The sequence below is a fragment of the Malus domestica genome, chromosome 05, assembly GCF_042453785.1.
Source record: "Malus domestica chromosome 05, GDT2T_hap1".
In the NCBI taxonomy this organism is placed as follows: domain Eukaryota; kingdom Viridiplantae; phylum Streptophyta; class Magnoliopsida; order Rosales; family Rosaceae; genus Malus; species Malus domestica.
In genome coordinates, this window is record NC_091665.1 from 38,333,706 (window position 1) to 38,358,631 (window position 24,926).

Here is a 24,926-nt window from a genome sequence, read left to right on the forward strand (position 1 = left end):
CAGATAAGTTTGAGGGTGGTTAGAGGATTGTGCGACCAGGCTGAGGGAAGCACTTGCTTCGAGTTTTGCGAAATTCCACGATCGACATGGCGTCTTGTCCCTTGGCGTAGTGGAAGTACCGATCAACACAAGGGTTGTTCATGTCCAGCTGAAGACAAGGAGTTGTTCATGTCCCCCAAGGAGCTCAAGGAAAAGAAAATCCAGGAAGGCAAATGGAAGGATTGGCCTTGGTATGAGAGATTTGTGGTGGTAAGCAAATGGATCAATGGGGGAAAGTTTCCACAATTGATACATTGTCAACAAAAAATGGTTTGGAAGTGGTGCCAATGGCTGAAATCAAGATTAAAAAGTAAAGAATGAAGGCGTGAGTGGCTGGCGTTATATGTAACTACAATAATTTGCAGTGAGTTTGTGTTTCTTTCCAGCGAGTCATGTCCGAGTTGAGTCAATAGTGTCTTCTCATTTTGATTTTCATTAAATAATTGTTGGTTAGGTTGAGTCCTCAATCCTAATCATCATCATCATAGGAGCGTAGCTAATAGAGTCTAGAGGTTTATGTCGTCATCTTTGTGTCTTTGTGAGACATTTCCAATCCATGGAATGGAAGAGGAGAACACTTGTTGAACAAACTCAAAATGAATGTGATATGAAATTATGTTAGTCTATATTCTCTTTTTATTTCTTTTCTATTCTCTTTTAATGATATGATATTAGGTGAATAATGTTTTATGTGTTTTAATCACATTAATCGTCTACGTGTTGTGCATATGCAAGTATCGAATTGTGTTAGATGTGAGCTATTCTAAAAAGTAATGAGAGAGAGAGCGACGTTAAAGTAGGCTTGAATTGAACCTGTAATCAATGAAAATTTTCAAACGGGTTGTCTACTATGACAAACAGTATTGTTACCGTCTGGACCCATGCTCCACGAAAATCTGTTTGAAGCTACAATTCTTCGGCTTCCTCAATTCGCTGCCTTCGTCCGAACCCACAAATAACTTCTAAGCTACTGTTTATAATTTTCTTTTGTCTTAATCAACACAGCGGTTGGTGAGGTTTGTCTTAATGCAAGCTTTCTGCAATTTTCCAAAAATACAAATAAAAGGTTAAAATCCAAGTCTAAAATTAACCGATATCCCAACTTTCTAATAAATTGTGATGACAAAATCAACAAAATAGAATGAAAACATGACTTACGGATTTAAGGCATGCTTGAATCTTGATCTAAAGTTGGTGGTGAGTCAATTCGTTGTCACCAACTCTAAATGAGAATTCATCATAACCTAGAAATTTAAATAAAGAATTTTACAAAATCAATATTTACTAAAACCCCTTTATTTTGTTTATCGTGTATTATGGCTTGCCAAAGACTGAATAAAAAAAAAAGCAAAATAAAGAGTCAAAACTCAAAGTCAAAAATCCATCTTCAAAATACTATTAAATGCCAGCATTTACCCAATTTTAAGAAATTGAATTGTTAAAATTTAAATACCATGATCAATTCACCTTCCTTAATATTTTCTAAAGTTTCCCCGCACCCTTCTTTAACCGCTGCACAAAAACAAAAAACACATATTACTCTTTAAATACTAAAATTGAAGATCTTAAATTCATAAATTATCCAAGACTTAATAAGCTCGTCAAAATAAGCATCCATCAAAACAATAGCACTCAAATTGTGCTCCTTTGTTTCCCAACATTTTCTCATCAACCAAGCAGAGGAAAATTGTGTTCAACTAAATAGGTAGCAGTTGTGAGTTGGGTTTCACCTCTTTAAATTCATAATATTTTTAACATGCATGTCCATCATTATTTCTTTAATTTGCTTTCGAAATGGGGTAAGATCATGTTAGTTTAAAACTACTGATAATTTAATACTACTGTTAACATTTTATCATTCAATATAGTATAACATGGATCAATATGAGAAATTAATGGAAAAATTACTAGTCTGACATGATAAGTTGCAAAACCTACATCACCAAATCGTTTTGGCTCAATGCTAATAAAAGCCTAACATGACTAAATTGTAGTGCAAAGAATCACAAGTCTTGACTCCCTTGAATGACGAAAATGCTTATAATACAACTATGTCGCAGCTCAACACTAATTTTTTTTTTATCATATTTACATGAAAGAGCAAACACATACACATAACAGATGGTCAAGTTTTTAGCTGATAATGAAGCAATGGTAAGAAACACTGCAGCTATAACTCAAAGGTTAAAGTGGCCTTACAGTGTATCAAAAAATATTTATTTGGGTGTAAGTGTGTGCATTGATAGTTAAGACAAAAGAAAGACTAAAGCCAATTAATACTTAGGTGAAACAAAAAATTTACGAAAGTGGTTGGAAGACAGTGTCAGAACACCATACTTTATAATAAACTATCATCGGTCACAGTGTTGTATACGCAAATTGCCCAGTCTGTATACCGAAGAGTAAATATGTGAAAAAGTATGTTGCAAAAGAAGAGTAAATAAAGTATAAGTTGAAATATACAGTTAAGAGTCACATAGTCAAAATTTTAGGAAATATATGAGTAAGAATAAAACTAATAAAACTGAAAAAGTATGCTACAAAAGATCAACCAGTGTAATACAACATAAAAACAATTTATTTTTTCCAAAAACGTACAAACTTGGCTCATCTCTTGCATATCAAAGGTGGACGCAAAGGGTTGGAAAAAAGAAAAACATAGAAGGAAAAGAAAAAAAAAAACTCAGGAAAACAAACACTCTCAAAATGATCACATCACAATTTAGTTTTTACTTTGACTTTTGCATCAACTAAACAAAGCTCATTTCATTTTCTTTCACCTTACCATAAAAGATTTAAACTGGAGATTGCTTAAACATAAAACAAAAAAAAAGAAAATTTTGAATTTAGAACAAAGCATTAACAAAGGCAAAACACAACAACATTGAAAAACCATAACATATTAAAACAACGGGGTTCCAAAAAAGAGAACCCCGAAGGAGACACTTTCATTTCTGCCTACCACAAAGCTTAATGTCTGTCCGGATACTATCCATACCCCTCGGTGAAGCAAAACCTCTAAATCCAACTAATCACAATTGAAAAACCACAACTGATTGAAACAATAGGATTCCAAAAAAGACAACCACGAAGGAGACATACTTTCATTTCTGCCCACCACATAGCTTAATCTCTGTTCACACACTATCCATACCCGTCAGTGAATGAAACCGCTAAATCAAGCTGATCACAAAACTGGATTAGTGCTCTTTCTTTCCTAGACATACCCACACTAATCAATTTACACATAAATTTGAATCCTGAATTATTTGGGCTTCCAAATAATTCCACACAAATACAAAAGAAGATCAACATAAATTTAAATTCCGAATTAGTTGGGTTTCCAAAAAAATTCACAAAAAATGCAAAAGAAGACGAACAAATCAAAACAAAGTTACATGCACTGGGATGAAGACTCACCCAAAATTGCTATCAAGGTCTGCTGCATGAAATGCCGTACAACTGAGAACACATTTACAAAGCCCTTCAAAGGCTCACATTCAACTTTCAAATATGCAAGACTTTAAACTCCAATCGTTTTTTCTCAACTTTAGCTATTTGAACTACATAACAGAAAGAAAAAAATTTAATTTAATCATAATTAACTAATCTGATTTAAGATTAATGAAAAAGCTTGGAAATTTCAGCTTTAAAATCACATCTCAGGCTGCAAGTCCAATCAAAAGCATAGAATTTCAAAACTGCTCACCTTAAATACAGAGGCCTTCACACACTGCAAACAAACGTGAGAAACCGGAAAAACTGAATCTCCTGAAACCAAAAACAAAACCAAATTAACCACCATCACCCAGAACCCGAACCCAAAAACAAAATCGCCAAAACGCAACAAAAAAAGGCAAGCTAGATCTTTCAAGTTTGGATGCTGTGAATACCATGTTTGGTTCAAATTAGGAAGAGACTGGTGGATTAACCCTTTGCCCACAGGTACCAACAGTTTTCATCTTTAATTTTGTTGGGTTATCAATTATTAGTGTAGCTAGGCACCACAATAAACATCTTCCTAAAGAGCTGGGTGGCAGTTAGGACGAATTGAAGTGAGACGATTTCTCATCTTATAAGAATATGATCTTCTTTCAGTTAAAGTCATGTAAAATCAAGGGTTGCATGTTAATATCATCATCTTTCCTAATTGATCTGTCTTTGCTACTATTTTTAGTCACTGATAGACATGTGTGTATATGTGGGGGGGTGTTTAGAAAAAGCATATTAACTAAAACTCAAAAATCAGACCATCCACTTTACTAATCAGATCCCATAATTGCAGTGAACAAAATGCCGTTGTGTAAAGTACCAACTATTGCAAAAACACCTACTACTTTATTTTTTTATTTTTTCTTTTCAGGATTTAAATGCTAAGCATTCATCTGCTTCTTAGACACAAATGCATGTAAAAGATTTTCCAACCACTACCAAGTTACCAACAAACAAAATGAAGTTCTTTCCTGAGTTCGGTTCAACAAAATAAAGCTTCAAGGGTCATACGAAGAAAACCAAATTTATGCATACACGCCAACACACACAAAGAGAAGGCACTAAAACTCATATAAAGAACAACGACATACAGTTTTCTTTGAAGGTCCTTTAAACCCCAGAAGCTGATTGAAGCTCGAACCACCTTTCGCAGGTGCCTTATCCGGTACCCGCAGATTCAACCGCTGCCAAAACAAACAAAAAAAAAAAAAAAACAGAAATCTCAACTTCAAAACCCAAAATCTCACCCTATAATCCGCTCCCATTCTCTCAAATTTCACTAAAACAAAAGGAAATGCAGAATCTTTGTAGTTTAATATAACAAAAAGCCTTCGTTCGTATCGGTCTCCGCAACCCTAACGGATAGATTGCTAAGAACAAATAAATTGAAAATAAATTAAAATTTTGAAAAAATTGAATTGGAAGTTTGAAATCAATCCTGAGCACATAACATTCAAAGCACAAAATTACCCACACCAAAACGGCAGCAGGAAGCGCGATCCCTTATGGGCTCCAAATTTTCTGCAAATCTAGACGAAATCGACTATTTTTCAGCGAGATAGCAGTTTTAGCTGCAGCTCCCCACAAAACGATCTAAACAAACTTCACTGAGTTAATCATTTTCTGGAAAAAAACGGAAACACACAGAGAACTCGAGATCAGAGAGCGAGGCAAGGAGAGGTATGAATGAGAGAAACAATAGGTTTGCGACACAGAAACGAAAAGAAGACTAGAAGAGATAGAGGCTGTGGTATACCCCCTCTGAAATCAGGGACGACAAAAATGTGGCAAAGGAGGGTAAAACCGACTTTTTACTGTTCAAGAAAGGCAAACACGGCTGTAAGCAAACCAAACGGAGGGTATTTTCGCCACTCCACTGTCCTTGAACAGTACTCGGGCGTTTGAGGTTTAGTATAGAGAAATAATTTATATTTATGTTGAAAGGCCTATGCGGAGGTTTTTGTGCATGTTGGTTCTCTTTTCATTTAGGTACAGTCAATTAAGTTATATTCATTCGTACGTCAATTAGGTCCTCTTTATTAGGTACGGTCAATTAGGTTCTATTTATTCGGTACGGTTAATTAGGTCATTTCTATTAGATACGGTTAATTAGGGGGTGTAGTCAATATATGATTTAGAAGAATTTTTAAAAGTGATGGATTTGATAGGATTTAGGAAGATTTAAGACTCCTACAAAATCCATATGGATTTTAAAGAATTTGAATTAATTTGGTTTGTGGATTTTGATGAATTTTAGTGGATTTTCATATAAGTTATTTTATTAAAAAAAAAATCTTTTTCCTTGCTCTACTGTACTTGATAGCCACTTTATCCCTCACAATTTCGTGTCCCCTTTTACACTCTCTCAATTGAGCATTGCAACGCCACCAACAACCCTCCTCAACGACTAGCCTTTTGTTCATTCGATTTTTTATTTAGCAGATGTTCTAGTTTGCCGGCAATTGCAGCAACCTTTGAAAAATCATCCTCATAAGCCTCCTCGTCAAAATCTGTTTCATCAGCAATTCAGGCAACATTTGGAGGAACACCGAACCCATGATATCATTATTATTAGACGTTTCGCACTACAATTAGTTCATATAATAGTAAAGCTATATATATATGCCGTCTTTAAATCCTCAGAGAATTGAAATCCTAAGATTTGAAATCCTAAGGAGTGAGGTCAGATTCTTTTTTATCTTGATTATATATACTTCTTGCTCTTAAATCCTACAAAATCTACCACTTACACTATATTTGGATGAAGAAATTTAAGATTACTAAGGAATTTTAAAATAACAGAAATTAAAATGACGAGATTTTATTTTCTAGAATTTGTAAATTTTCTTGTTTGGTTAACCTAAAAGAATAATGGAATTGAATACGGAATTTGTTATTTTTAAACTCTCAATCTTAAAAATTGGGAAATAACACCTATTTACATGAAATTTGAACTTGGGAATTGAAAGTCCCAAATTCCTATTTTTTTCACATGGAAATTCTAAATTTCTATGTTTATGAATCTAAACAAGGAAATTGATGCATGTCAATTTATAAATTTTGACTTTTATCAAAATTCCAAGTTTATTTCCCTCATCCAAACATAATATTATTGAAATCCTACAAAATCTTAGGGCTTGTTTGGTATCCTACTCAAAAACTTGAATTGTTCTTAAAACTAATTTTCAAGATCATCTCTTAGAAACAGTTTTTTTTAGGTTTCAAAAACTTGTTTGGCATTAAACTTAAAAACTATTTTTGAATCTAAAAATTTGAAAATTTGTTTGGTTTAACTCTTGAAAGCAGTTTTTTTTTTTTTTTTTCAATTATGTATATGTTTTAAGATATACAAAACATATGAAATTAAACCTTAAACATACTATTTTGATATCCATGTGCTAATACAACACATATATGCTCGATAATCAAATTAAACTTCAAGTCTTAGATAATAAATATTACATTAAAACATTCTAGAAAACCGATAAACTTTGAGACTAATTGTTATTGACGTAATCAAGCCACATTGAGTCTTTTCCTATGAGAAATGACTGTCATATTACTCCAGTGTTCCAGTTTCTTTTACAGAAGTAAAAATGGCCTAAAGAAGAGTTCAGGCACCACTCAACCAGACTACGTTTCAATTAGTTGTCATCAATATAAGCCAACCAAGTAATTTTCATGGTAAGAAATGCAAGGACATCATATTACTTTTCAGCATTAATAACAATAGCAATGTTGCAAATAATAACAGCATTGGCAAAAACAACAGAGAAGGCAAGCGCAACCACCATTGCAGCATACACAATATAATTTGGCGACAACCCTACTATCGAACATGCATTGCACACAGCAAGAAGAAGAACAAAAAACAAGACGATGCAACTAGCAACCACCATACACATCCACACATAAGTTGAAACAACCCGTCTCCATATCTTGCGCATAACCAAGTAATACTGTGATGCATCAAACTTCTTGAGGGAATAACTACAATACACAGAGTAAACCACTGCAACTTTTGACAACAACAATGTGATGTACAAGGGAAAGCGCATCGTACATGAAATAGCCATCTCAGCAAACTTCTAGCAAGAGTGACTGATAAAATCCCTCAAAGGGAGTCCATTGGACTTTGCAATTAACAACATCCTAATGGTTAGTCTCTTTACAAGTGACTGATCAACTACCAAATTCGACAAAAGCAGGGCGGAAACCGGGCAGATTAGCAACAAGGCAATCGCCAAAAAACGCCACAAATTGTACCGGAGAATTCTAACAGTTTCTCTCAAAATTTCCAGAGCACTCATCGAATGAAATTTGTGATCGTTACCGGAGAGTTCTAACTCCTTCAACTATGTCTTTAACTTGATCGTTACTAGCTTACATGTAATTAGTTGGGAATTTTTGAAGATTATATTAGACAAAGCAGAAGGTATGATTCTCAGAACACATTACTAGTAAGAGTTAGCTCAGCAAGTTTGTATAAGTTAGATAGTTGATGTCTCTTACTAATTCAGGGGAAAGGTAAAGGTAGATAGCAGAGGATTAAGGATATTTCTTTTGCAACTCGTTGTTACAAAAATCCCAAATTGTAATATCAGTCGGGGCAATGAGTAAGATTGTGCGATGTCACTCATGACCATCCATCTGTGAGGGAAGGGTCACGACGAGAAATCACTAACCGTACTGTCATGAGATTAAGAACCCGATAGTAATCAATACTGTTTCCGTTATTCTAGCATTCGAGAGTTGTCAATGCATGGGAACTGAGAGTTAACAGATGATGTGGAGAATGCGTTTGACAAATTGTGAAAAAATGTATTTACATGACTTAAAAATCTGCAAGTAGCAGTACATATACATATCCCCGACGGATTGAACTACAGTGGGGAACTGGTTAAAGAATTCACATTAGACACTAGATAGTTCCTAGAGGCATAGCTTTGCCTATGCTCCTTTTGGAAGAAGGAGCTGGAGGAAGGGAAGGTGGAGAGAGGAGCTCAAGTAAATCGTAGTGTTACTGATATTTGCAAATTAATTTACAGTGTTCTCAGTTAGACTTGACAACAAATTCAGTCCACAAAAATGACAGTATGACTGAAATATCCCAAATCGGAGAAAACCCACATCACAACAAATTCAGTTCACAAATCAATCCTCATGGGCACATCAGAAAACATAAACAGAAGAGTTTTCAGATTAATTACCAAGCTATGAGCTCGATTGAGCTCAGTTAGGTTAATATATACACACAGTACACAAATGAATCATACCAATTATATAGATATACTCAATTTCTCACAACCCAACAAACAAAACACATAAATCAACTTTCCCATCATTTCCTCCATTTTCCAAGGAACCAAACAAAACAGTAAGAGACAGACCCATTACCTTGATCGTTTCTTGCAGTGAAGAGAATGGCCCAGTTTTGTCCCCAATCAAGCACTCAGAGATTCGAGGCTTAAATCTATTCACGGGAACCTTCACCCTATTGCCCGGAATCTCTTGGTCGTTCGTCGTTGGTGAGGCGCAAGGCGTGGTCTGTGCAGCGCAGGTCTCAGACCTCCATCGCGAGTCGCGAAATTCGTGAAAACAAAAACTCTAAACCTGGCTTTTGTTGTTTTCAAATTATAATTGGCTGTTTTTAATTTTTTGGAGTCCAGTTTTGCAAAATGGGCCTACCAAACAGATTCTTTTACCTTAAAACTTAAAAATTGTTTTTGAGTTAAAAACTTTAGACTCAAATCCAATACCAAACAGACCCTAAATGTTTTTTTAATACACTTAGATTTGGATGGATTTTAAAATCTCTAATAAAATCTCAATAGAATACATCTAGATTTGCATGGATTTTAAAATCCTTTAAAATCTTTTAGTTGACTACACTAAGATTTTAAAGTTTTTTAAAATCTTCTCAAATTTGAGTTTGACTAAATCCTCTCTATTAGGTATGGTCAATTAGGTCCCCTCTATTTGATACGGTCAATTAGGTCATTTCCATTCGGTACGGTCACTAAAGTACACTATATAGTTTTGTTACGGTCATTTTCACTGCCTACAAAATTGTTCTTTTCATTTATCTCTGGACTCATTTTTCAATCATTGAATCCAAATCAATAAAAAAAAAATGAATGCATTTGAGAAAAGCGTAAAGAAAAATGAGATTGGAACATTGCAAATTTGCAAGTAGAATAGGATGTGAAGCAGAGGATGAAAGCTCATTGAAAAATAGTGTATGTGCATCTTAGTTGGGAAGGGAATGAGGATATGGCCTAAAGTCTTTGCTGGCTGTGAAGTGCCATCTTTTTTTTTATGGTAATTTTTGTACAGCCATTTAGGTCCGATCGATTTGGTACGGTCAATTAGGTTGTAAATTCAATTACTTATGTTATGATGTTTAGGTCATTTTGATTCGGTACGATCAATTTGGGCACACTTTCAATTAATTACGTTTATAGTGTAGGTCTGAAAGATTCAAGGTATGAAAAAGCTGGTACCATTTGTACTAATTATGTTTCAATCCACCGAGGACCATCTTGTTGTAATACATGATGCATTTCAATCATTTTTTAAACCCTGATGAGTTTCCATCTTATATGAATCCACAGGTTACAGGAATTATGGAACGAAAGAGGAGTGAATATTCATTCCCACGATACAAGTCTAACATGGGGACCTTTGTAGAAGCCTACCAAAAATTTCAAAATCATATCAAACCTATCCACCTAGAACTTATGGAGAGGACACCATTTTGGGGCTTATTCAGGACATACAGAGAAGGCATTGCGACAAGTGATGCATGGAAGAACGACTATGATGTTATTGATATACTAGAGACGTACAATAAGGATCTTAATTGCTTTGACATTGGTGGTAATTGTATGGCGATAACAGCTGCAGATATTGCTGCCATTTTTTGGACTACCTGAAGGAGGCAATGATACCCAATTCCATTTCTCCTACAAACAAATAAAACATCAAAGAAAGTGAGTACAATGAACTAAACGTGTGCACCTAAGAATGAGACAAAATGGTCAAATATCCCAAACAAACAATTGAAAGCAAACAAGATGTACGAATGCATAGTTACACAGTTTGTTCACACAAGATAATTATGCATCACCTGTCACAATGCCTTCTGTAGTAAAATTATACTACAGAACTTGGTGCACCTGGGACATACAGGCAAGGGGTTGTGCACAGTTTAGTAAAAATGATGTTATGATATACTATAAAATTTGGTACAAAGTGCCATCAAAACTCCCACTAATGCACAGATTAGTAAAACTATGCCCCCAAGTTGGCATGTGCAGGATCATTTAAAAAGAATTCACTTGAGCATTTCATCAAACACATTATATGCATTGTGTAATGATCACGTAAACCCAAACACAAATTTGATCAAATGTAAACCATGCTTCAACTATTTGAAAAAAGTTAAATTGAAACATTTGAGAGAAATATTCCCTCTTAAAAGTAATGGGTACTTTGAATCACAAATAAAGAAAAACATTTTACAGTTTACAGAATTTACCCCGTAATGGATGGATTGGTCGGAATTGGTGCTGAAAACCCGAACGAAAAATAACCTAGTATGCACGGATCACCAGTCAATAACACAACAACTGCTTCACCTTGATTTTGGACCCAAGAGTTTATATAAGAAAATTCTGAAAATCAGGATGATTACTATAAATTGATAATGAGACAATCCAACCATAAAAGGAAATTGATTTTCGGGATTAATATAGAAAAGAAGCGTGAACATCGTCGTTGACAGAGAAAAAGGGAAAAACTTCAATGAGTCTGGAGATGGAGAGCTAAATAGTAACCAAATGCAGAGAGACCGGAGGAACCTTTAGCTCCAAAACGTTTAAACATTTATCTATACCTAATGGCAATACAGGAAAACCAAAAATAAATATAACAAATTTGTAGAAAAATAATTAAACATGACATGAATTGTATAATTTGACGTGGACACGAGTCAAACGATTATTTTTAGTTTTTAATCTTCAATACGGTATTATTGAAAAGTTAATCTTATTTAGGGATTAAAACAAAGTTTTCTATTAATTTTTAATGTAATATTTTTCTTTCACAAATTTGAAACATATATATCACTAGTTAAGTTTTTTCTACCATCTTCATACTCCAACTTGTAAATAAGGAACGGATTAAGAATGGAGGGAAATGTTACATGTCAGTATGTCACAATGCTTGTGACCAAAAAATTGTTACATCTTTTGTTTTTCGGAAAAAAAAAATGTTAACTAACACTAATAGATGTCAATGTAATTAAGACTCATTTCTAGTGACTTTTCAAGAGGAGTAATGCTTTGTAGACTAAATTTTGTAAATTAAATGATATTGAAATTAATGATTAAATTATTACTTAAATTTTGATAAACAATCTCATTTCTTATGTAACACCCGCCCCCTAATTATAAAAATATATGTTGTAATTACCCCCAAAATGTTTTAAATATATCAATTTCATCCTTTTTGATCTACCAAATCAGGATCCAAAGCATTGGATCCCTTTTCTTTCTAAATCTGCCACGTGGCAGCCCCCAAACAATTTCTCTTTCTTTTCTCTCTGTCCCCCCGTGAACCCCCGCTTCCTTCTTCTTCTTCTTCTTTTTCTGTCTGTCATGTCTCTCTCCCTTCTCTCGGACCTCTCTCAGCTCCCGCATCTCTTTTCTCAACCGCGAACGTACGCACGCACCCATCTCCCTTGCGCGAGGAAGACCCCTCATCGTCGCCATCTCGTCCTTCTCCCCCTCTGTCCCGTGCTGCAACCCCAGAAAACCCGGAAAGGAACTCCGGCGAGTTCCTATTTTCCCGGTGAGGTAAGCCTCAAATCTCCCTTATTTCGTCCAAGAATATTGTGGGTTGAGTTTTAATTGAGTTTATTGTGTGATTTTTGGAGGTTATAGGACGAAATCGAAGCCGGGTGTAAGCACACCCAACTCCGGCGACCTCGGGGGTATTTACGGCCATCTCCGGCCGTTCCACGACGAAAGGAAGGTATAAAAACACTCCCTTCGTCTTGCTCTTCGTTTTGGTACCTAAATCGGGGTCTAGGAGTGTGTGTGGTAGTCGGCCGGAGCTATGAAGCTCCGGTGGTGGTGCTCCGTTGACGCCATGGCCTTCCAGGCCAGTTTCAGGGACAAGCGGGCCTTAGGCCCGTGTGGTGAGGCCAGCCCAAGTCCTAGCCCAAATTTTCTTTTAATTGTTTTAGTTAATTTCTGTTATAGGAAAAGGTCGTCGGGCCGTTTATGTTTAGGGCTGAAGCCCATTAGCCAAACCCAAAAACCTTTTAAGGTTTTTATTTATTTTATTTTCTGTTTTAGGAATTTAGGGCCTTTTGGGCCATTTTCTGTTAAGGGGCTTGAGCCCTTTCCTAAAACCCATTAATCTTTTAACCCTTACCCAAAACCTTAAGGCCTTTCGGCCCAACCCAATCCAAGCCCAGTCTACCTTTGACCTCTGACCGTTGACTCGGTTAACGGTCTTTGACTTTGACCGGTCAACGATTAACGTTGACTTTTTGAGTTGACTTTTCGAGGTTTCGTCCAGGACATTTCCTAGGCTAATTTCGACGTCCTAAATCCGTTTCTGAAGTCCGTTTTCCCAAATTCAATCATTTGAATAAAGTTTGACTAAAGATATTTCCTTATGTGAATAGGTGCAATTATTAACGGTGATTCCGTTATTTCCTCGTGGTATAGCTTTGCACCATCGGTGTACGGTGAGTGGACCCCTTCTAAAATGCATGTTTTATTGTAGAAATGCATACATGAAAAGCATGATTTGATGATTATGTTTTATGAGATAACATGCTTACTGAGGCTACCTTAAATTATTACTATTTTTCCTATAACCCGTGTTCTTATAGAATATCTGATGGATGACAATATGATATTTAGAACATGTTTCGAACACCTCTTTATAGTATAGATGATGGATGACTTTATACTATGAAGTTGTTTTTCAATATATATATGTTCAAGAATAAACTGTCGGTTTACCCCCTGAACTTTCACCTCACTTTCGATTTCCCCCCTGAACTTTTCCATTGGAAAATTAAGGACTCAAACTAATTTTTTTAGCCAATTTGCCCCCTACCGTTAGTTTTCATATATTCCATCCATATTTCCGTTAAGTGAGACCATGTGCACAACATGTGAGGGTAGTTAAGTTATTTCACTCTTAAAAATGATTAAAAAACTGAAAATAATAAAAAAAGCAAAACCTTCCCTCTATTTTTTCCTGCTAATTCCTATCCTCGATTTTATTTTTCCCTCTCATTCCTATGCATGAGAAATGACATATGGTGTTATTGTCTACCATTTTTATTTTCTTTAACAAATTAATAATTTGACAAATGCTAATGGTGCTATTGTCTCCAAAGCAGTGCATTAATATAAGAAACCCTAGTCTTTTTTATGGACATGTTTCTTATATTAATGCACTGCTTTAGAGACAATAACACCATGAACATTTGTCAAATTATTAATTTGTTAGAGAAAATAAAAATGGTAGTACATGCTTCAAAAGAAAGATTAACTTAGCTACTTATGAAGACAATAACACCATATGTTATTTCTCATGCATAGGAATGAGAGGGAAAATTAAAATTGAGGATAGGAATTAGCGGGAAAAAATAGAGGGAAAATTATTATTATTATTTATTTTCAGTTTTTAATCATTTTAAAATTGAAATGACTTAACTATCCTCACATGTTATGCACATGGTCTCACTTAACGGAAATATGGATGGAATATATGAAAAACTAACGGTAGGGGGCAAATTGGCTAAAAAAATTAGTTTGAGTCCTTAATTTTCCAATAGAAAAGTTCAGGGGGGAAATCGAAAGTGAGGTGAAAGTTTAGGGGGTAAACCGACAGTTTACCCTATGTTCAATGGTTTTGTACTTACCTAGTGGTCCTTTCTGCTACGGGACGTAGGGATAGATTACGGTCCGTCCCGGGCGACGGTTTGGTGTTGGCATAGGGCCTGAAGTGTGTTTCCTCTGGCTATTTAGCACAAGGACGGGGAGCCAGCATGGGGCCTGAAGTGTATTTTCCTCTAAATGTCTACTCAGAGACAGGAAGCCGGCATGGGGCCTGGGGGTTATCGGACAATTCACTAGTGATTATTATATATGAGTTATGATTTGAGACATTGCACGGCATGCTAGGTTTCGGAAAACCTATATTTAACATTATATATGTGTTTTCATAAAACCTGGGGGTTTGTACGTTGATAACTGTTTTATTATATATATATATCAACTTGGTCCACCCATGTTTGTTTTGCGCCCCCTTCAGGACTTAGAATCGAGGCGTACAATCCCGGCATCCAGGCACTTCCGCATTGGTATTTTCGAGTCCTCTCGGTGTAGGACCCACTTCTATGTTCAGTCAATTTTTACATTAATTCTTTTAATGTTCTAGATTAAATGTGTGCTCTGAACACGTTCTTTAAATGCATATTCCTTATTCTTTTACATTTATAAGTTTCATCTATCCTTGATTTTCAACAATTGCACTCAATAAATGGCTTTCGTCACCCTCGGGTGTCGGCCAGCACGTGACCATCCTGATATCCCGAGGATATCGGGATCGGGGCGTGTCATCTTATTTGTGACACATCATTTAGTTTAAAATTTTAGTCTTCTTAGTATTTCTCTTTCAAGAATGATGTTATTATCACACTTAATTTTACTTTTCACACTTTATGTTTGGCAATCGGATCAAATGAATAAAATAAATAAAAAAATAAGGCCAACAAGGCGGCTTAGAGACACGAGCGTGACGCTGATTGCCGCTTCTTGCACGACTGTGTTTCGGATATTTTCGCCCAGTGCCTCAAGTCTGATATTGAAAAAATTCATCATCACAAGGATCATGACCATGACCATCATGATGCTTACTGCTTGGAGATTACCCAAGCGGCTACCTCTTTGCCTACCACCACTGATCATCATATGCTGTTCGAAAACATTGCAAGGAAGGTTTTCCTGCCAGAATCATGTTGCTGAGAAGGGGATGGTAGTGTCTGTATTATTGACCAACTGAGGAAGGAGGTTTTGCAGCCCTTGAGAAAAAACTATGGCGCCAAGGGTTGGGAACCTGCCAACCGGAGGGGCTATAGAGCGGCGTTCAAGCGAGAGCAAGTGGCTGCTGCCGATGAGATCGATCCCGACGATTCCGCATGACAATCCTGAGCTCGAGCAAGAGGCTGATGTTAAGTGGAAGAAAATAGTGGAGGTCTACTCAAAGCAGGGGAAGCTGAAGAATTGGTTGGCTGTGTGTGATGTCGACACCACCTTGTCGGCGGGTTTGGCTTTAGGGCTTTTTTTGCCTCAATTGAGTGATGAGTCGTGGAAAGGAAAGGTGGTCGCCTACAACAAAAACCCCCGGCTGCATTCGATACAAGGCAAGGATCTTAATTCGAGGGCCAAATTTATGCAGACTTTGATCAAAAGCCAGGACTGGACGGCTGATTTCGGGAAGGTGTTCGATGTGATTCTAAAACCAACGTTCTCACACTCTAACCCCTGTACTAATTCAAAACCGACTATGATACATCATCCTCACTTTAGGCCTTTAAATTAATATGGTGACAGAAGATGCATTCCCATTGTTAGCAGCTTTTCTTTCGTTAAATGTAAATTTGTCGCACATTAAGTCCATTGAACTGTCCCAGTTAGAGTCCATTGCACTGTTGCAAATTGAGTTACTTTTCCTGTATCAATTTGTTTGCGCTTCAAATTCTAACTCTCAATCTCACTGATTTGTTGTAGTTTAGATCAAAGTCTTATTACAATGTTGTGATCTGCTCTTCTTGTTGCCTTTCATCAAGGGATCCGCACCTATTGCATTTGAATCAAGGCTTTGGTATGTCACCTAAACTAACATACATTGTTTCCTCGTGCTTTCTGGTTGAGTTAATGCAGATTTATCATGTTTCAGTTGATTGTTTGGTTTTATCAGCTTATATCATTCGTTTGCTACCTGCTTTGTTTTCATTCTTCGTTATCTCTATGATCTTTTGATACTTCACAAGTTCATTGGTTTCTTTGTTTTTGTTGGTTTTAACTTAGTCTCAACCATTCTATTATTGTTCAAGGGTGCATTGGTGTCATATGTGATTTTGCTTTAACCAAGTGTTCCTAATTCTTAGTCGAATGTTGTTAGCCATTTTATATGTTTTTTTTGTCAATTGCTTTCTTTCTTTCTGTGAACTATATGTTACTTCTGTTTCTTCTATATATTAGGGAACCAAAACGTTTCGTTTCATCCTGTTAATTGTACAATGCAGTTGAAGATGATGCATTCAAGCCCTGCAGCATCGCGCGGGCATTTTTTCTAGTTTACCCTATTATATATCACATACACCATGCCATTTCAACTTTTTGACCAAATCCACGTCTCAACTTTTGCTCGCACATAAATCAAAACATTCAGTACCTGAGATCCCTATAGTCAAGAAAATATATTACTTTTGAACACCTTCGACCTGGGAGTTGGGACCACACTCCTTGTCTCCCTCATCATGGAATTTTTTTTCATTATAACGAGAATACGGATAGTATAACGTAGGTTTTTATAAAATTGATAGGAAATTTTATTTTTTAAGTTATTGATTTTTTAACACATAACCCTTTATTGGTATAATAACACGTGATGTACCTATCATGTTCCGATCACATTGAAAACATTATTCACCTAATATCATATCATTAAAAGAACATAGAAAAGAAATAAAAATAGAATATTATATACTAATATAATTTCATATCACATTCATATTGAATTCGTTAAACAAGTGTGCTGCTCCTCCATTCCATGGAATTGGAAGGGTATGATTGAGACACAAAGACGACGACATAAACCTCTAGACTCTATTAGCTACGCTAGTATGATGATGATGATGATTAGGACTGAGGACTCAACCTAACCAACAATTATTTATTGAAAACTGAAATGAGATGACACTACTGACTCAACTGGACATGACTTGCTGTAACATCCCACATCGATCAACAGAGGGGGTGATGTGTTTTATATGTACATGCCCACCTCCATATAGCACGAGGCATTTTGGGAGCTCACTGGCTTCGGGTTCCATCGGAACTCTAAAGTTAAGCGAGTTCAGACGAGAGCAATCTCATGATGGTATAACGCCGGCCACGCATGCCTTTATTCTTTACTTTTTAATCTTGATTTTAGCCACTGACACCACTTCCAAACCATTTTTTGTTGCCAAGGTATCAATTTTGGTGGGATGTGACAGAAACACAGACTCACTGCAAATTATTGTAGTTCCATATAATGCCGGCCACGCACGCCTTCATTCTTTACTTTATGATCTTGAATTCAGCCACTGGCACCACTTCCAAACCATTTTTTGTTGCCAAGGTATCAATTTTGGAAAGTTTCCCCCCATTGATCCATTTGCTCACCACCACAAATCTCCCATACCAAGGCCAATCCTTCCAGTTGCCTTCCCGGATTTTCTTCCTTGGGCACATGAAAAACTCCTTGTCCTCAGCTGGCTGGTATTCTTTTTGAAGTGGTGGTGGTCCTTTCCAAAATTGACAATGAGTTGTTCATGTCCCCTAACCACCCCAAAGGACCACCGCCGCTTCAAAAAGAATACCAACCAGCTGAAGACAAGGAGTTGTTCATGTCCCCCAAGGAGCTCAGGGAGAAGAAAATCCAGAAAGGCAAATGGAAGGATTGGCCTTGGTATGGGAGATTTGTGGTGGTGAGCAAATGGTTCAACAGGGGGAAACTTTCCAAAATTGATACCTTGGCAACAAAAAATGGTTTGGAAGTGGTGACAGTGGCTGAAATCAAGATTAAAAAGTAAAGAATGAAGGCGTGCCTGGCCGAAACCAAATATTCTGCACCCAAAATGGGTGTAGCCTCTCTGTGGCCCCAATAAGTCTCTGACACGTATTCAATATCTTAACTTTTCTTAATTTTGTTGGCATGAATTTAATATGTGTCAAATACTTATTGATGCCACAGAGAGGCCACACCTATTTTGGGTGCATAAGATTTGATCTCTGCGTGGCCAGCGTTATATGGAACTACAATACTTTGCAGTGAGTCTATGTTTCTTTCCAGCGAGTCATGTCCGAGTTTAGTCAATAGTGTCTTCTCATTTCAGTTTTCATTAAATAATTGTTGGTTAGGTTGAGTCCTCAGTCCTAATCATCATCATAGGAGCGTAGCTAATAGAGTCTAAATGTTTACGTCATCGTCTTTGTGTCTCTGTGAGACCTTCCCATTCCATGGAATGGAAGAGGAGCACACTTGTTTAACGAATTCAATATGATATGCGATATGAAATTATATTAGTATAATATTCTCTTTTTATTTCTTTTCTATGTTCTTTTAATGATATGATATTAGGTGAATAATGTTTTGTGTGTTTTAATCACGTCAATCGTATACAGGTTGAGCATATGCAAGTTTCGAATTGTGTTAGATGTGAGCTATTCTAAAAAGTAATGTTAGAGAAACTATTAATTTGAATCATATTTTATAATATACTTATTGATTGGTTTGAAAGTGAGTCCTTCGGGTTTTTATAGATAATGACTTATCAAAGATGATTTTTAGAATATAACCTAAGAGGTTTTTAGTATCTAAAAAATATCCTTTATTTCAATGCACTATGACATGTCACCTATAATAATACCAAACATTTTACCACTATTTACCTGCCTGCCATCTTAATTGTTTGAATTGTAACCTCAATTTTGTTGTTTCAAAAACGTAACAGTCAATTAGAGAGAGAGTGACATTAAAGTAGGCTTGAATTGCACCTATAATCAATGAAAATTTTCAAATTTTCAAACAGGATGTCTACTCTCACAAATAGTATTGTTACTGTCTGAATCCATGCTCCACAAAAATCCCCATTTGAAGCTACAATTCTTCGGCTTCCTAGATTCGCTGCCATTGTTGGAACCCACAAATCACTTCTAAGCTACTGTGTGTGTGTGTATATATATATATATATATATATATATATATTTTGTCTTAATCAACACAGCAGTTGGTATGGTTTGTCTTAATCATAAGCTATATGGTGAGGAGAACGTGTTTAGCTCTCATAACCAACACACTAGTTGATACTTGTATAGCTTGTTGGTATGGTTTGTATGTATTGGTCCGAAAAGATTCATGGTTTTAGCAAGAATTTACATTTGCAATGCACACCCTGTGTTTGTTGAAAAGCCTATGTGGAGGTTTTTGTACATGTTGGTTCTCTTTTCATTTAGGTACGGTCAATTAGGTTCTATCCATTATGTACAGTCAATTAGGTCCTCTCCATTAGGTACGGTCAATTAGGTTCTATTCATTCGGTACGGTCAATTAGGTCCTCTTCATTTGATACGGTCAATTCGGTCCTCTTCATTCGATATGGTCACTTAGGTACACTATATAGTTTCGTTACGGTCATTTTCCCTGCATACAAAATTGTTCTTTTCATTTATCTCTGGACTCATTTTTAATTGAATCCAAATCTATATAAAAAAATAATAATAATAAAAAAAAATGCATTTGAGAACAACGTAAAGAAAAATGAGATTGGAACATTGCAAATCTGCGAGTAGAATAGGATGTGAAGCAGAGGGATGAAGGCTCATTGAAAAATAGTGTATGTGCATCTTAGTTGGGAAGGGAATGAGGATATGGCCTAAAGTCTTTGCTGGCTGTGAAGTGCCATCTTTTTTTTGTAATTTTTGTAGTCATTTAGGTTCGGTCGATTTGGTACGGTCATTTAGGTCCCATCAATTTGGTATGGTCAGTTAGGTGCGTTTTGTAGTTTAGGTCCAATTGATTCAGTACGGTCAATTAGGTTGTGAATTCAATTACTTATGTTATGATGTTTAGGTCCGTTTGATTCGGTACGATCAATTTGGTCACACTTTCAATTAATTACGTTTATAGTGTAGGTCCGAAAGATTCGGTATGAAAAAGCTGGTACCGTTTGTACTAATTATGTTTCAATCCACCTGAGGACTTATTTAATCCATCTTGTTGTAATACCTGATGCGTTTCAATCATTTTGTAAACTCTGATGAGTTTCCATCTTGTATGAATCCATGAGTTACAAGAATTACGGAACGAAAGAGGAGTGAATATTCATTCCTACAATATAAGTCTAACATGGGGACCTTTGCAGAAGCCTACCAAAAATTTCAAAATCATATCAAACCTATCCACCTAGAACTTATGGAGAGGACACCATTTTGGGGCTTGTTTAGGACATAAAGAGAAGGCATTGTGACATTTGATGCACGGAAGAACGACTATGATGTTATTGATATATTAGAGACATACAATAAGGATCTTAATTGCTTTGATATAGGTGGTAAGCGTTTGGTGATAACAGCTGCATATATTGCTGCCATTTTTGGCCTACCTGAAGGAGGCAATGATAGCCAATTCCATTTCTCCTACAAATAAATAAAACATCAAAGAAAGTGAGTACAATGAACCAAACATGTGCACCTAAGAATGAGACAAAATGGTCAAATCTCCTAAACAAACAATTGAAAGCAAACAAGATGTATGAATGCATGGTTACACAGTTTGTTCACACAAGATAATTATGCATCACCTATCACAATGCCTTCTCTAGTAAAATTATACTGCAGAACTTGGTGCACCAGGGACATACAGGCAAGGGGTTGTGCACAGTTTAGTAAAAATGATGTTATGATATACTATAAAATTTGGTACAAAGTGCCATCAAAACCCTCACTAATGCACAGATTAGTAAAACTATGCCACCGTTGGCATGTGCGGGATCATTTAAAAAAAATTCACTTGAGCATTTCATCAAACACATTATATGCATTGTGTAATGATCACGTAAACCCAAGCACAAATTTGATCAAATGTAAAACCATGCTTCAACCATTTGAAAAAAAGTTAAATTGAAACATTTGAGAGAAATATTCCCTCTTAAAAGTAATGGGTACTTTGAATCACAAATAAAGAAAAACATTTTACAGTTTACAGAATTTACCCCGTAATGGATGGATTGGTCGGAATTGGTGCTGAAAACCCGAACGAAAAATAATCTAGTATGCATGGATCACCAGTCAATAACACAACAACTGCTTCACCTTGATTTTGGACCCAAGAGTTTATATAAGAAAATTCTGAAAATCAGGATGATTACTATAAATTGATAATGAGACAATCCAACCAATAAAGGGAAACTAATTTTCGAGATTAATATAGAAAGGAAGCGTGAACATCGTCATCGACAGAGAAAAAGGGAAAAATACTTCAATGAGTCTGGAGATGGAGAGCTGAATCGTAACCGAATGCAGAGAGACTGGAGGAGCCTTTAGCTCCAAAACGTTTAAACATTTATCTATGCCTAATGGCAATACAGGAAAACCAAAAATAAATATAATAAATTTGTAGAAAAATAATTAAACATGACATGAATTGTATAATTTGACTTGGACACGAGTCAAATGACTATTTTTAGTTTTTAATCTTCAATACGGTATTATTGAAAAATTAATCTTATTTAGGGATTAAAACGAAGTTTTCTATTAATTTTTAACGTAATATTTTTCTTTCACAAATTTGAAACATATATATCACTAGTTAAGTTTTTTCTACCATCTTCATACTCCACCTTGTAAATAAGGAACGGATTAAGAATGGGGGGAAATGTTACATGTCAGTATGTCACAATGCATGTGACCAAAAAATTGTTACATCTTTTGTTTTTCGGGAAAAAAATGTTAAATAACACTAATAGATGTCAATGTAATTAAGACTCATTTCTAGTGATTTTTCAAGAGGAGTAATACTTTGTAGACTAAATTTTGTAAATTAAATGATATGGAAATTAATGATTAAATTATTACTTAAATTTTGATAAACAAACTCATTTCTTATTGGTGACACATCGTTTAATTTGAAATTTTAGTCTTCTTAGTATTACTCTTTCAAGAATGATGTTATTATCACACTTAATTTTACTTTTCACACTTTATGTTTGGCAATCGGATCAAATGAAGAAAATAAATAAAAAAATAAGGCCAACAAGGCGGCATAGAGATACGAGCGCGACGCTGATTGCCGCTTCTTGCACGACCGTGTTTCGGATATTTTCGCCCAGTGCATCGAGTCTGATATTGAAAAATTTCATCATCACAAGGATCATGACCATGACCATCATGATGATTACTGCTTGGAGATTACCCAGGCGGCTACCTCTTTGCCTACCACCGCTGATCATCATATGCTGTTCGAAAACATTGCAAGGAAGGTTTTCCCGCCAGAATCATGGCGCTGAGAACGGGATGGTAGTGTTTGTTGTATTGACCGACTGAGGAAGGAGGTTTTGCAGCCCTTGAGAAAAAACTATGGCGCCAAGGGCTGGGAACCTGCCAACCGGAGGGGCTATAGAGCGGCGTTCAAGCGAGAGCAAGTGGCTGCTGCCGATGAGATTGATCCCGACGATTCCGCATGACATGTTAAGCTATATCAAGTATCCTGAGCTCGAGCAAGAGGCTGATGTTAAGTGGAAGAAAATAGTGGAGGTCTACTCAAAGCAGGGGAAGCTGAAGAATTGGTTGGCTGTGTGTGATGTCGACACCACCTTGTCGGCGGGTTTGGCTTTAGGGCTTTTTTTTGCCTCAATTGAGTGATGAGCCGTGGAAAGGAAAGGTGGTCGCCTACAGCAAAAACCCCCGGCTGCATTCGATACAAGGCGAGGATCTTAATTCGAGGGCCAAATTTATGCATACTTTGATCAAAAGCCAGGACTGGACGGCTGATTTCGGGAAGGTGTTCGATGTGATTCTAGAAGAGGCAGTGAATGCGAATTTGAAGCCAGATAAGATGGTCAAGAAGGTGCTAGCCTTGACCACATACAAACACTTCTTGACAGGCAGCAACTTCAGCTTCTGGGGGGAGACTAATTACAAGGAAATATGGAACAAGTATAAGGAGAAGGGGTATGGAGAAGTGGTGCCACACCTAGTCATTTGGAATATGATCAAACCTGAGTATTCGGCTGGGCATTGTAGAGAACCAGAACCAGGGGTGACGTTGTTGAGTGGCTTCTCGTACAAGCTGCTCGAGGTCTTCTTCGAAAATGATGGTGACATCGGCCCCAACCATGTTATGGAAGCTGCTGTATCTGCCCCAGCCTATCAAACTCTGGCAGTAGTCAACTGACTGACTGACTCGCACACAAATCACTGGTGGGAATGTGTTCATCTATATATTTCTTGGGTCGTAAAAGTTCCTCTCCAGACTATCACTGGTGTGAATGCTGTATCTGCCCCAGCCTATCAAACTCTGGTAGGCCTTAAGCTTTCATATTTTTTGTTATCCTCTCTCCTCCATTGTTATCTTGCTTCCAAGGTTTTTTTTTATCCTGCAGATTAATTGTCATCTCTTGCTTCTGAAGGTCTTTTTATTATCCATTGTTTCCCATATTTTTAATGGTGGACTGAGCGGTTAAACGCTATAATTATCTATATAATCATCTATTTAAGTCATCAGACTAATTAGTTTGGTTGCTGAGTGAGTTGCTTAGTTTTTGGAACTTCCAGATTCCAAACAAATACTTATAACTTTGGTTGTGGAACTGATTTTTCTGTTGTGCTTCTAGTACTATCAATTTTTTTTTTTCTGAGAAGTTTTCAATTCCAAGATCCTGCTAATAAATTCATCACACCAATATGCTTAGAATTCAAGTTTACAACAAATAATGTATTTCCACCATTCAGTAAGATTCAAGTTTACAACAAATATACATGGCTCAGAATTCACACCAAAATAAATATGAAACAACAAAAACAAAACCCACACATAATTTGTTGGTTTTAAACATTGGCAGAGTTGTCGTGTTTGAAAGGATGCGGTGGAGGAGATGAAGGGAGGGTGTTATTAGCTCCTGGTGGAGGAGCAGGCGCCCCGTAAACCTGAGCCGTGGCAATAGCATCCCTTCGCCCCCTCGCTCTCCCGAAGAAGTAGCACCCGAAACCCAGAAGTATGGTGAACAAAATAAAAGGCAGAGAGATCACCACCACCATACCCATGTCTCCCTTTCTTCTTCTAGTTTCTGCTACTACTTTCACTTCTCCAAAGCTCTCCTTCTTTGTTTGAGTTCTGATGAGATTAGGAGGGAGTATTATATATATATATATGTGTGTGTGTGTGTGTGTATGCTGCTATGTATGTGTATGTGTGTGTGTGTCTATTTGTAATTGGTACTTTGTAGAGTGAAGTATGATGATCTGGAGGTTTCTGATTCTGTCCAGAAGAGCAAAGTGAGTGACAAGAATTAAAAATGTGGGACTAGAAAACGGTAG

The 24,926-nt window shown here is 36.4% G+C and overlaps 2 protein-coding genes and 3 long non-coding RNA genes across 11 annotated transcripts; 1 reads left to right on the plus strand and 4 right to left on the minus strand.

Annotated features, from left to right (window-relative positions):
• Nucleotides 1-826: 826 nt before the first annotated feature.
• Nucleotides 827-9,129, minus strand: LOC103435220 (uncharacterized). 4 transcript variants are annotated; one of them, XR_003773651.2, is made up of 7 exons: nt 8,929-9,129; nt 4,623-4,715; nt 3,749-3,810; nt 3,460-3,602; nt 1,507-1,551; nt 1,198-1,283; nt 827-1,076 (listed from the first exon to the last, which is right to left on the minus strand). It is a non-coding gene; the product is annotated as an uncharacterized lncRNA (long non-coding RNA). The 4 variants fall into 4 exon arrangements; XR_003773650.2 differs by lacking the exon at nt 8,929-9,129 and adding an exon at nt 5,006-5,267; XR_003773645.2 differs by lacking the exon at nt 8,929-9,129 and adding an exon at nt 5,006-5,264 and having other exon boundaries at nt 1,493-1,551.
• Nucleotides 9,130-10,073: 944 nt separating this feature from the next.
• Nucleotides 10,074-11,433, minus strand: LOC108174865 (uncharacterized). Its single transcript, XR_001791694.3, has 2 exons — nt 11,072-11,433; nt 10,074-10,496 (listed from the first exon to the last, which is right to left on the minus strand). It is a non-coding gene; the product is annotated as an uncharacterized lncRNA (long non-coding RNA).
• Nucleotides 11,434-12,162: 729 nt separating this feature from the next.
• On the plus strand, nt 12,163-16,446 carry LOC103435245 (uncharacterized). Of its 4 annotated transcripts, none has more exons than XM_070821402.1 (4): nt 12,163-12,389; nt 12,477-12,567; nt 13,229-13,291; nt 16,358-16,446. In XM_070821402.1, exons 1-4 carry the CDS (start codon nt 12,192-12,194, stop codon nt 16,381-16,383), a joined length of 378 nt encoding a protein of 125 aa, XP_070677503.1. In that variant the 5' UTR covers nt 12,163-12,191; the 3' UTR covers nt 16,384-16,446. The 4 variants fall into 4 exon arrangements, with proteins under 4 accessions (XP_070677503.1, XP_070677502.1, XP_070677501.1 ...); XM_070821401.1 differs by lacking the exon at nt 16,358-16,446 and adding an exon at nt 14,512-15,082; XM_070821400.1 differs by lacking the exon at nt 16,358-16,446 and adding an exon at nt 14,875-15,082.
• A 4,427-nt stretch (nt 16,447-20,873) lies between these two features.
• On the minus strand, nt 20,874-21,744 carry LOC108173458 (uncharacterized). Its single transcript, XR_001790091.3, has 2 exons — nt 21,605-21,744; nt 20,874-21,029 (listed from the first exon to the last, which is right to left on the minus strand). It is a non-coding gene; the product is annotated as an uncharacterized lncRNA (long non-coding RNA).
• Nucleotides 21,745-24,309: 2,565 nt separating this feature from the next.
• LOC103435217 (uncharacterized) lies at nt 24,310-24,784 on the minus strand. Its single transcript, XM_008373607.4, has one exon. The coding sequence runs from the start codon at nt 24,651-24,653 to the stop codon at nt 24,438-24,440; it is 216 nt and encodes a 71-aa protein (XP_008371829.1). The 5' UTR covers nt 24,654-24,784; the 3' UTR covers nt 24,310-24,437.
• Between the last annotated feature and the right edge of the window lie 142 nt (nt 24,785-24,926).

What these genes read in the sequence shown, in the direction of transcription:
- LOC103435217 (XM_008373607.4), bottom strand. Translation starts at nt 24,653, where the DNA reads ATGGGTATGGTGGTGGTGATCTCTCTGCCTTTTATTTTGTTCACCATA.
- LOC103435245 (XM_070821399.1), top strand. Translation starts at nt 12,192, where the DNA reads ATGTCTCTCTCCCTTCTCTCGGACCTCTCTCAGCTCCCGCATCTCTTT. An exon ending in CGTTCCACGACGAAAGGAAG is followed by an intron (nt 12,568 to 13,228) that starts GTATAAAAACAC and finishes TTATGTGAATAG; the next exon opens with GTGCAATTATTAACGGTGAT. An exon ending in CTTTGCACCATCGGTGTACG is followed by an intron (nt 13,292 to 14,588) that starts GTGAGTGGACCC and finishes CTGGCTATTTAG; the next exon opens with CACAAGGACGGGGAGCCAGC.